This window comes from Lissotriton helveticus, chromosome 12 (genome assembly GCF_964261635.1).
Source record: "Lissotriton helveticus chromosome 12, aLisHel1.1, whole genome shotgun sequence".
NCBI classification, from domain to species: Eukaryota; Metazoa; Chordata; class Amphibia; order Caudata; family Salamandridae; genus Lissotriton; species Lissotriton helveticus.
The window spans coordinates 865,241,423-865,253,832 of record NC_136073.1 but is presented as its reverse complement, the minus strand read 5'-3'; the positions used below and the strand labels follow the sequence as shown (position 1 = coordinate 865,253,832).

Genomic DNA, 12,410 nt, shown 5'->3' with positions numbered 1-12,410 from the left:
TCTTGTGGTATGTACCCAATAGAAATCGTCGTCCTGCAGATTCTAGAACATTGGTACTTCCCAGATTTAGAAGTTTAACTGGGGAGGAAGAAGCTTCATCGTTGGTACAGCCAAGGCCTGGAAGGAGCTACCTCACTTTATTCATTCCCCAATTTGCTCAATTTCAGGAAAGAACTTAAAACATGGCTATTTAACACTGAGGGCCCGGTCCTTTCCGTATTCAGATTGGAGTTACTGCCAGGACCCCTTTAGGTAACTGAGATCTATAAAACTGGTTAACATTATACTCCGATACACTGAACGTTTGCAAATTTTGAAATATTTGACCTTCCTGTTACTACATTCTAGAATGTCGCATCGCACTCACACTTTCCATTCCCCTTTGCACCTCCATGTTTTTTTATCGATAGGTGTCAGATCTCAAGAGTCACTTCTTGGATCCGTGTGCTGCTTTCCTGTCCAGATGGTTGAGCATACAAATAAATGCAAATGCATACATAAGTCTCGATTTTGGTATTGGACTTGATTTATTTACAAAACACACAACCTTGGACTTCATTAATTTACAAAATACACAGCCAAGCCTTTAATTGCACTCTGGGCAGATGTGACCTTGATTTTCCATTTCACTTTGAAGTATGCTTAAGCTCCCCTTCTTGTAGTTTCTCATTCTTTGGCTAACCCCGCCAGTATAGATCTGCATGTTTTGTTCCAGCACTATTATCTTACCTTACAGTATTTCAACTGTGATACACAGGAATAGAGAGGTTGGTACAGGCATGATTACTGCATATCTAATTTCATCGTTTCAGTCTTTCGCCATTCCACATCAAAAAACATCATGATACACAGAGAATCACTCTACCTGGTCCCTGACCGGTTATCCCACATTCTTGTTGTCTCGCTGACCTTCTCATATTCGATCATCCTGATTTTGCCTATAGTGTTTGCACATTTCCCAACTAGTTAGTAGCATCATACATTCTGCCACACAGACACACATATGGGGATGTGCAGTGTAATTTGCTATTTATTACCATTGTTGAGTAGGGGTTGGGAGGAATCCAAAGCCTTGAGTGGGACATGATGCCCCTCGTCCTCTCTCAACAGTGGCAATGCATAGCAGGTTACATTCTGCACAACTGCATATATGGTTTATGCCGTGGGACCTTTCTTGTGTATTTGTTTAAAAAACATATTTAACCTAACCAGGAGGGAAGGGGTAACATTTGTGCATTAGGGTAAAATCCCATTGAAGAGCCGTTGTGTCATTTAGAACAGTTTTCTTGAGTAAAGTTATTCCAACATGCAGTCTGTCAGGCAATAAACCTATTTTCTATTGCATTTTACCTTCCTGGGGTAATAAACTGGACTTTGACCTTTACAAAGTAGTAATACACCCGTTAATGTGCGTTTATTAGCACATTTGTTCCAAATAATACGTTATTGGGCCACATTCATTTGAACTGCCATAGCATAAATATATGTATATAAAAATATCTCCAGTTTATGGGAGGGCAAAAACTATTTACCAGTTCCTCAAAGGAAGAAAACACTTTCTTACATGAGCAAAAAGCCATACCCTCTAAACAAACACTTGCTCACCGGACCATACAAAACAACCAAACCCCTTAAAATCAACCATAAAACTGGAAGGATTGAGTGTTCAATCACCTTAGGCTTTACACACCAAACAGATAAAAAAATAAAATTCTGGAGGTTATCATTGCATTGACCTCTCTTTTAGCGTTACTTTGGTTTAATTCTGTATGCTCCTCTCCGATATTCTATTGGTTCCTGCAAATTCCAGCTATCCGAAAAGTTCATTGCACTTCCACAGTATTTTGTGTCTAGAAACAAAGTCCTTCATAGTTAGACTTGGGCCCAAGCCATCAAAACGAGTGACACACTTCTTTATCAAGATGGCCGTCAGCACTCTACTTCCGAATCGAACACAGGGTTTTCGAAAAAAATTCCTTGATCAATTCATAAGTCCGCGGGCCTCACAGCTTTTTTTGATCATGAGGTAGATGGAGGACTTTTGTTCCTAGTTGGCTACCCAAGGCCTCTGAATTGTACTATGTCCCAGGTTGTCCGAGGTCCACTGTGATTTTTGTGTACAGCTTGTGCCTGGTTGTAGTCACAATCTTGTATTGTATATTTCTCACTCCATCAATGTGCATCCTCCTGTGAGCCTGGCTAATCAGTGGAAAGCTGATAAAACATAAAATGCAGAAAAGTTACAAATTGAACAGCATAATATGGTAACATTTGGAATTTGAACAGTGCCCAGATATTTTGTCTTAATTGTGGTTTAGTATGAAATGAGTAAGAGATAAATATATTTTGAAAATTTCATACACGGATTACAATTATTTTTTGAAACATGATTGACAGGTCATGAATACATGAAGTTTTATAAAATGTTATTTCATTGTTTGGAAGAATGATCCAGGTTGACCTTCACTAGTACAATTTCAACTCATGGATAAGGAAAGCTTAATACAAGTGCAAGCGGGACAGGGTAACCCAGGCATCAATATGGTGGTTATCTGAAAATGTGAATGTCATTCACTAAATCTTTTAAAAAGAAAGTGTTTCACCAGTGCTGTGAACTACAGATTCGACTTCCTCCACCTCAATAACGTTGGGATGCTTGGGTTGTTTCTTACACAATACAATACTATGACACAAGTTGTGGCTTCATGACTTAGGGTCAAAAAATGGCAGACGTCCATCCCACCCAACCGTCTGTTACCTAACCTTATTTACAGGTGCAGCAACGGTTGTGTTTTTCTGGTGGAGGCATAACCAGATCAGTTCACTGGTATGCAAGCATCAGTGGCATTGGAGGGGCAACTTCTATAAGGGAAGCTTTTTTCCGACGTCAGCCAGGCATTTATTTGCTGTTGTGAACTTCCATATAAACAAATGGCTTGATTTAGAGTTTGGTGGACAGTGTACTCCAGTCCCTGATCGCCAAACCCTTGTTCTGCCTGCCTCACTTAGAGATGAACGGACCATAAGTATTGCCTCGTGGGAGCCCCCGTCGGCTCCATCAACTGAATACTTCTTCAGACGGCCGGAGAGACTTTGAGCCATCAGAGGAATGGCATTACACTTCCAACTCTATTTAGGGTGGACGGTGTAATGAAATTTTTTCCTCTCCGTCACCGCCAGTAAAACATGGCACTGAGAGACAGGAAAAATAGAATAATGATCTGCACACAATGGTGGAACACTTCCAGGGCATGGGGTGTCGTTATTTTTTGTTTTCACAACAAACTTTATTTGAAAAACAAACAGTTTTTGACAAGTTTGATGGCTTACCACCATGGTCGAAAGTACCATCCATAAACCTTTCCTTCAATGACAGTGGCCCCCGTGACAATTGTTCATGGGAATGTATAGAGATCCATAGGGCCCGCAGACACCTCTAATTTAATGCCCACTGGCAGCGTTTCTCCGCTGTTATGTCCCTCGAAGATTATGGTTCGCTACCCATCCTTTACATCTCTAGGGGCCGATTAGGATGGCGGACGGACAAAGTCCGTCCGCCATCCTGTTGTAGGAAGGGACCGTCCGCCACAGGGGCGGAGGTCCCGTGCATCGAATTAGGATGCACCCGCCACAGTGGCGGGTGCATCCCACATTTTTAACATTGCGGCGGGCGGTGCTGAAAGCACCGTCCACAGCAATGCTAAAAATGTATGTTGTGCATTTCAAAGCACAACATGACAGGCACCGGTGCCTGCCATGTTGTACTTTGAAACGCAGGAGTGCACCCCCCACCCCCCTTCACCCTGGGGGCCCGCAACGGCCCCCAAAGCAAAGACTGTATGCCTTTCCAGGGCCGCAATGCCGCCGTGGAAAGGCATAGGACCGCCGATTTTGTAATATGGTTGGCGGTGTCTCGCAGACACCGCCACCATATTTAAGCACTTTTTTCCGCCGGTCGTCCGCCGCGGACTCCCCCGCCATCCTAATGTGGCGGGGGGTCATTTCTGTGAGGATGGCGGACGGATTGTCCCCGCTGGGCCGGCCGTGGCTATCACTAGCCCGGCGGGGGCAATCCGTCCACCATCCTAATCGGCCCCTAGGTTTGGTGGATGTGATGTGCATCTGGGCGATGGAGTAAAGTACTTCTTCACCCTAATGTGCACTATTTTGTCAGCTGAAATCAAAATCGGGTCCTATGCCTGAACACTGGAAACGTTGGTTATGTTTTTGTTGTATCTACTAATATAACAAAACACTTCTAGGTGTGTTACCTCATTTAATATAGTCTAGGTTTCACAGTGGCATATGATTTTCAGTACCACATTTCTGGGAACCCTCCAAATTCCTAGGTTGAGAGGTTTCATGGTTTAAGCTTTCTTGCTATTTGCAACACTAAGCTTTTAGACATGACACATCTATCACAGAATGCGTTAGGAGCAGGGTTGAAGGAACCAGTGTTACATATCTGTAGCTTGCTCCTCCCTAATCTTGTACTGTGACCAATTAGGCTGGTCTATGCACATGTCTGAGCATACAATTCCAAACCTCGCATGCAGTACATTCTCCAGGCTAAGTGAAGCAATTGGAATTCAAGCTCAGGTCTGGTTTGGTTTTTACAAATAAAGAGATTCATTTAAAAAGAAGGATCTTAAATCTATGTCGGACATGTTTATTACAATAAAGGCTCCCAGTTTTAGTGTGTGTGTTTTTTTTGTTTTTATTTCCATCTGTATTTATCCATATTTATTTTTGGGCCATTTTATTGGTGTTTATCCATACTTATTTTATGTTTTGAGAATAAATGGAGTTGTAAAATGGTGAAATTCCACATTTATTGAACTTATAAACATGCACTCATACTTTGATGCCTGTCACGTTTTAGCAAATTAAGCAAGCAAATATAAATAACACTACTCCGACAGCTAAATATTAGCATTATACACAAATATACGTTAACATATGCCTGTATTAAGGAAATCTCCCTGTTTTTACATGTTCATGGTGTCTATCTGCTTAGCAGTTGGTCGGAATTCATGAAGCATAACAAGGAGTGTCACTCACAAGAAGCACAATTTTCTACTTTTAAAAATGAGTACAGTCAGGAAATAGATTTTTTTCTGTCTGTATTTATCCGTAAAAACCAGTAAAATCGTAAAACTGGATGCCTTAATTAAAATGCACATTGGAATATTATTTCACAAACAAATCTTTTAAATCTCAATCTTTGGAAATGGGTTTAAATGTAATTCTTATAAGTTCATATGATGTGGGAAAGCGTCAGTGTTTTTAGTGCAATTGCATTTATATATTGCTTCATACCACTGAAGAGGTGCTAAAGTGCTTTTAGAGGAAACGTAGCACACCAATTCATAAGTTATGGACCATCTTTGAGATATCTCAGGCATAAATATGGACTTTGATTCTTGGTCCAAAGACCAAGAGTTTTTGGTGTAAAGCCACTTAGGCTCTGCCAGTGGAAACCATTCAATACCCAACTTCTAAATGAGGCAAGTGAACTGTGAGGTTGGCGGACAAGACATCTTCTGTTTACTGGAGTATGCCCCACAAGCACTAACCTCTAAATGAGGTCTTATGCCCACCGGTGGTGAAATTATACAGAGAATCGGTCGGGTTTTAATGAATCCTCTTTACTTGTCCTACAAACCACTCTAGGACAGATCATCTTTTGTCCTGGTATACTGGATGCCTCATGCCCCTTACTGTCAAAGTGAGATACTGGTCAACCAAGCACTCTGAGGTATGATCGGTCCAGAGAAGACAGAGTGTCCTCAATCTGAGTTTGGGAACCGGTGGTTGGAAATAAGTACCTCTGGGGGAGTTTTGGAAATAGGAATGCCCTTTTCATGGTGGTACTAGGTTGAAAAGTGTGTGCCATTGTAAGTGCTACCCTGAAACGAGGGGGAGTACGATAGAGCTCTTTTCCTTCAAGAATGAGGACAACTCAAGTTACATTTTGAGAGGACTATTTTCTAAAGTGCTGTTGTTTAATATGTCAAAAATGGACAAGCCTTTATTGTGGGGCTCGGTATATCTGCCTTGTTTGTACCTTTTGATGCCAGAGACATTTGTGAGATCAGAGAACATTGGTGCTTTTACAGCCACAAATTTACAGTTGTGCTTTCTCTTTTTAGAGTAGTTTACTAAGCATATTAGTTTAAGAACTAAAGTTCTAAGAAGGCAGCGATTTAGCAATTTGTGTGTATGATTTGATAAGTGGCTAATCTCATATGTAACATCACTTTTTTGTCATTGTTAAATCACAACAGTTATAGATAAAGTAATTGGGATTAAAAAGTTTGACTAGATTCTTTGAGCAATACGGGGGTTAGAAATATTACTTCATAATAAATTATGCAGTCACATAGGGTGGTGACATGCGCTGTGAATTGTTTTCCTACTTATGCCTAATTGGCTATTTACAAACAAGGAGTAAAGTGCTCAATTCAATAGGCAAAAGTGAGATGTCAAGCACCGCGCAACCATTAGTGAGTTGCTACCATCACCCATGAAATTTTGTTGATAATACTCTTTTTCCCCAGCATGCCCCAGCATTTGATATAAATAATTAAACATGAGCCATACTCATAAAATCTTTATGTATCGTAAAATAAATGGGTCAATAATTATGTAAATAGATGTGGTTCACATATAATTGTCAATGCACAACTGCGACCAAATGTGACATGCTTATAGTTTGACGTTTACTGCCATGCTGTGGCCTGTCTCTTGCGTCTTGCACATTTTAAGCAAGTTTCCATTTTTAAGAGCCCATAACGTAATTGTGAACATGCTGACTTTTCAAGGTTCTTGTGTAACTTCTCAAACCCCTACTTTGATGAGTGCTAAGATATGTTGAGCACTATTACTGCACAACTGTTTATACCTCTATCAGACTTCGGTCAGCAAGACCTAATGCACGTCTTGCAACACAAGATCAGAAGAACACTGAAAAACAATTGAAGGCAAGCCTGTGAAAAAGTTTAGCATAAGGCCTCCTCAAGAAATTCAACCAATTATAAACCGATCCAATGGCAATACCTTGGCAGTCTGTCCAACAGCAAGTTAATAGTGTTAGTCAGATCAGAAATCAACCTCTATTTGGGCATGCCAGATGAGCTCTACACATCACTTCATGAGATTGTGAGTACACCAGATAGGGTTTTAAGCATATGAAGAATAAATGGTCACCAACATATCTGAAGAAAGTTGATCATCTTACATTGAGTAAGAAATGCGTTACTTACCTGTAACAGCAGTTATCCAGTATTGGTATCTTTCATAGATTCACATGCCTGAATCATTCCCCGTCGTCGGGGTGGGAGTCCCCGGTAAATAATTATAGTAATGTCACATGGACATATACTTAGTACTAGGCCAGAGGCCTCACATTAGTAGCCTATCTAGGTACTTATGTAAAAAGGACCAAACTTTGGCCAGTAGCCAATCAGCTCTTATCACCCTCCTGACCTTCCTGGAAGGAGCCCTTGTCCCTCAGATTTTCGTAAGCACCGTGCCAAGTAGTACCTACTGAGAAGACTTAGGTGAGCCCTTCCAGGGGAGGTGGGTGGGTTGCATGTGAATCTATGAAAGATACCAATACTGGATAACTGCTGTTACAGGTAAGTAACGCATTTCTTATCCAGTATTATGGGTATCTTTCATAGATTCACATGCCTGAATCAGAATAGCAAGCAATAATGAGCACATTTCTAACATACATCTTGAAAGACATAATAAACTTATCATAAGTTGTTACCCAGATTACATGATACTCACAACCTGATAAGAAATGTGCGACAAATTACCTGGAAGGTGGGATGAGAGGAAGAAGGCTCACCTCTAATGAAATAGATGACGTAGGACAGCCTGTCCTACTGCTGCATCCTTCATAAGTTCCGAATCCAAGCAGTAGTGCTTGGTGAACGTATGCGGCGTCTTCCATGTCGCCGCTCTGCAGATGTCGACAATGGGTACCCCAGCAAAGAGCGCCATGGAGGTGGCTACCGCTCTAGTGGAGTGTGCTCGAACCTTTGAAGGCAGAGGATGGCCCGCCTGTTGGTGACAGAATGCGATGGCCGATGAAATCCATCTGGAAATGCTCTGTTTTGTCAATGCTAAGCCTTTCCTGGGCCTGCTAAATGCAACAAACAATTGGTTAGACTTCCGAAATTGCTCAGTCCTGTGTATGTAGAATTTGAGACATCGCTTGAGGTCCAATGAGTGCAGAGATCTTTCAGCCGCAGATGATGGATTTGGGAAGAAAGATCTCAGGACAATAGGTTCATTGAGATGGAAAGAGGACGGAACCTTTGGTATAAATTTTGGATTAGTCCTTAAGATGACTCTGTCATTCTTAAACTGGATAAAAGGGTCTTGCACAGAAAAAGCCTGCAGGTCACTCACTCTCCTTGCTGACGTGAGCGCCAGTAGTAGAGCCGTTTTCCATGATAAATATTTAAGATCTGTTTTATGAATTGGCTCGAACGGGTGTTTCATTAGTTGAGCTAGTACCACATTTAGTTGCCATGTAGGTGGTGACGCTCTTACTGGAGGGAAAGTCCTGAATAAACCCTTCAGAAACTGTTTGACCAGTCTGTTGGTCCATAGGGAAGCGCCACACGAAGAACGTCTAAACCTGGAGATGGCCGCCAGATGGACTTTTATTGAAGCGTGTGCCAGCCCTGAATTGGCTAGGTGGAGCAAATAGGGCAGAATTTGTGCTGGAGTAGAATTGAACGGATGCAATTTCTGAGCCTTACACCACAAACAGAACCTTTTCCACTTGTTTAGGAGTTTGGGTTTCCTGTGGTACCTGTACACCAGAGGCAGGAGCAGATGATGGAAATCTTTGTTTATAATCTGAAATTAGAAATTGTAGGTCAGAAACAATTGAAGCTGGAAGGCACACCATAGGTTGAACCGTGGTATGCTCTTGAACTGATTCCTGAATTGTAATTTCCTCAAAATCTTCGCAGTCCGAACTCTCCTGAATTTTGATGTTTAGATGAGAGGGACTGGATGCTATGGGAAACATGGACTGATCTTCAGGATCTTCCGTTTCTAGAAAATGCGTTGGCAACAACTGTTGGACCTTGCTGTGTGAGGTCATCTCTGGTGTGACCAAACGTGACGACATTTTAAAATGTGTATATATACACTTCAATGAGGGAGAGCCTTTGGAGTGTAAATCCCTTGACGCGGTGTCTGTAGATGGAGTAGCGTCTACTATTTTTGATGTTTCAGGCGATTTAATTATCATTGATGTCTTCGTCGACGACGACGATGACCTCGTCGACGGCGGCGTCAACACTGTAGCATTCGACGACGACGAAGTCACCGTCGACGGCGCCATCGACGGTCTCGTCGTCGACGGTCTCGACGTCGACGGTCCCGTCGACGACGGTGTCCTCGCCGACGAGGAACTCGTCGACGGTTGTGTCTTCGTCGACGATGGGATCTTCGTCGACGATGGGATCTTCGTCGACGGGGAAGTCCTCGTCGACGGTGGGATTTTCGTCGACGCTGGAAGCTTTGCTTTCGCCGACGATGAAGCAGACGTCGACGGGAGCGCTGTCAAAGGCGACGACGACAACTTTTTGACAGGAATGACAGAAGATATTGACCTACCCATCGTCGACGTGGTAGTAGTCGATGCCATGGAGAAAGTAGACGCCGTGGATGTCGAAATGGAGACTGTCGACAACGTCACAGGCAGGCTAGACGACATTACAGCAGGCTTTTTGAATTCTGTCATCTGAAGAGAAGGCTTGACCTTAGGATGACCCTCAATAGACTTTGGCTTCTTGAGAGGAGGCGCCACAGACTTATCTGGAGATGACTGCCCAGGCCTTTTTGAAGCAGAGTGGAAGCTCCTGAATGAACACTCGCTCTCACCTGAGGAGACTACCTGCTCTTTGTTTTTAAGTCTCTGGAGCCACAGAAGCAGTCGCCCTTCCCTGTCCTTCAATGTCTTGACCGGGAGAGTGCGACAAATCTTACATTCCTTGACAGAATGCTGAGGATAGAGGCAATACAGGCAATCTTCATGCTTATCCTCTATATGTAACCTCAATTTACTACAAGAGGCACAGGGTCTAAAAAGCCCTTTTTGGGTTTCGCCTGCCGAAAGGCTGCGCTCTGCGCAGCTTTTCAGCGCAGGTGAAATCCTATGTCTACACTAAGCACTTCGGGAACGTCCCCCGGCTCTCATTGGCTAGCTCCATAAATGGAGGCTAGCCATTGAGTGCCGGATCTGTCCGTCAAGGCCGGACCAGATTCGGGGGCGTTCCCGAGATTTTTTCCCTGGGCGGAGATGCGCTGTCCATTCCCGCCCCCTCCGTGTGCCTCCCCGCCCCACCCTCGCTGTCCTGTGCACGTTTCCTGCAGTCCGTGTCCCCTCCCGCCGTCCGTGTCCTCTCCCGCCCCCCTCCCGCCCTCCGTGTCGTCTCCCGCCCCCCTCCCGCCCTCCGTGTCGTCTCCTGCCCCCCTCCCGCCCTCCGTGTCGTCTCCCGCCCCCCTCCCGCCCTCCGTGTCATCTCCCGCCCTCCGTGTCGTCTCCCGCCCCCCTCCCGCCCTCCGTGTCATCTCCGTGTCATCTCCCGCCCTCCGTGTCGTCTCCCGACCCCTGTGTCCTCGTAGGTGCTTGTTCTTGTCTTATTTCCTATGAAGCGGAACATGTCCGAGAGCGGGGCGGCCCTGGCGGGAAACAGCGAGATGCCGGGCAAGAAGCAGAAGCTAAGCAGCGAAGGTGCTGCTTGTGAGTCAAACTCGCACCAGTGAAGCCAAAGCCTTCTGAGACAGGATCCGAGGCAGACAAGCGCAGACCACCCCACCGGAGCGTGAGTACCATTTACTCTCTGTATGCTTTATATCCCAGCGGTGGGTGTGTGACTCTCTCAGCGATTCCTGCACGGAGGGTCATTCACAGATGCACATTTCACACACGTGCATTCATAAATACCTGGAGATTAATGCAAATAAAGCAGCGAGGAGGGCATGGACGGAACTAACATAGAAACCCCTAACTTAGTAATCGTCCCTGCGTGTGCGTGAAAGGTTTCCCTTTAGAGCCGCCCCTTTCCGTTCCTCCACGGGGGCTGGTTCAGGCAGGGGCAGATTCCTTGAGGGAGCGGTGCTTTCAGTTTCCATCCCTTGGGCGCGGCTCCTGAAGGTGCTGCTTGTGAGTCAAACTCGCACCAGTGAAGCCAAAGCCTTCTGAGACAGGATCCGAGGCAGACAAGCGCAGACCACCCCACCGGAGCGTGAGTACCATTTACTCTCTGTATGCTTTATATCCCAGCGGTGGGTGTGTGACTCTCTCAGCGATTCCTGCACGGGAAGCAGATGCGATGATTTAAATGCAGAAATGTCGCTTCCAGCAAGAACGCTTTCTAGTTTGTCACAGAATGTCGAGGGGTGGATCAGTTTGTGCCTCCAAAGGTCAAGCCCTGTATGTCCCCACCCCCGTGCGTGGACAAGGGTTCTGTGAGTGACGTGTGAACCCTCGTTTATTGCAAATAATGCACAACTGGGGCAGCTGAGGGTGATCGAAGGGACCTGGGATTTCTTCTTTCCAAGATAACTGTGTCAACGCTTAAAATAGGTGCCAGGGCCCAAGTATTACACAGAATGCACCACCCACTGCCCTGCTGCGCAGAGCTAATGCAAACGTCATCTATACAGCACCACACTCCTATTATTGTGTCTTCTCTTGCACATGAAAACAGCCTTTGCTACATATAAGTAGGTGGTCTCATGTTGCCCATTGTAAATGCATCTGCATATCTCTGTAGGAATGTCTTAATGCAAATGTAGGTGCCTGTGTTCGTGCATTCCTCGTTTTGTCTTCTTTCCATACCTACGAGTGCCTGCATGTACCTACAACTATATAAGCGGAATGACTTCAAACTCAAATGAGAAAAAATATTCTATTGTGTCTTATGTGCTTCCTGCATTCCTGTAAACTGGAACCCCCACTTCCTGAGATGATGAAAAGTTCCCTTTTTTAATGCAACTTTTTTTAATGGAACTCTGTTCCAAAACGGAACAATTCCTCTCGATTAAAGGGGGAAATTAAACACTTGGCCATGTGGAACATGAAATGTAAAAAACGGAAAATCAATCACTCCTACAGAGATTCTCAATTATCGTGGCACATTTTTAACTGAAGGTTCTGCTCAGCCAATAGGAATATAGCTTATTTGTGCAGGAAAGTGATGATGTTCCTGACACTGGAACAAAACTGATGTCCCAACTAATGTGTGTTCCTGTGCTGGACAACTATTGTTTACTGTACAGGAGTATTGATGTAATGGGTGGGCCAACGGTGGCAACTGCTTGTGTTTTAGTGTTACTTCTTAGTGCTTTGCAGTTCATTCTGGAGTTTTTAC

At 44.3% G+C, this 12,410-nt stretch overlaps 1 protein-coding gene across 1 annotated transcript in view; it reads right to left on the bottom strand.

Moving 5' to 3' along the window:
- Positions 1-508: 508 nt before the first annotated feature.
- Positions 509-12,410, bottom strand: part of LOC144799411 (beta-1,4-galactosyltransferase 1-like) — a 133,596-nt gene continuing 121,694 nt past the window's right edge. Inside the window, exon 7 of the mRNA XM_078670707.1 lies at positions 509-2,214. Within this exon, the coding sequence (XP_078526833.1) occupies positions 2,079-2,214 (136 nt within the window). The 3' untranslated portion in view covers positions 509-2,078. The remainder of the gene's footprint in view (positions 2,215-12,410) is intronic.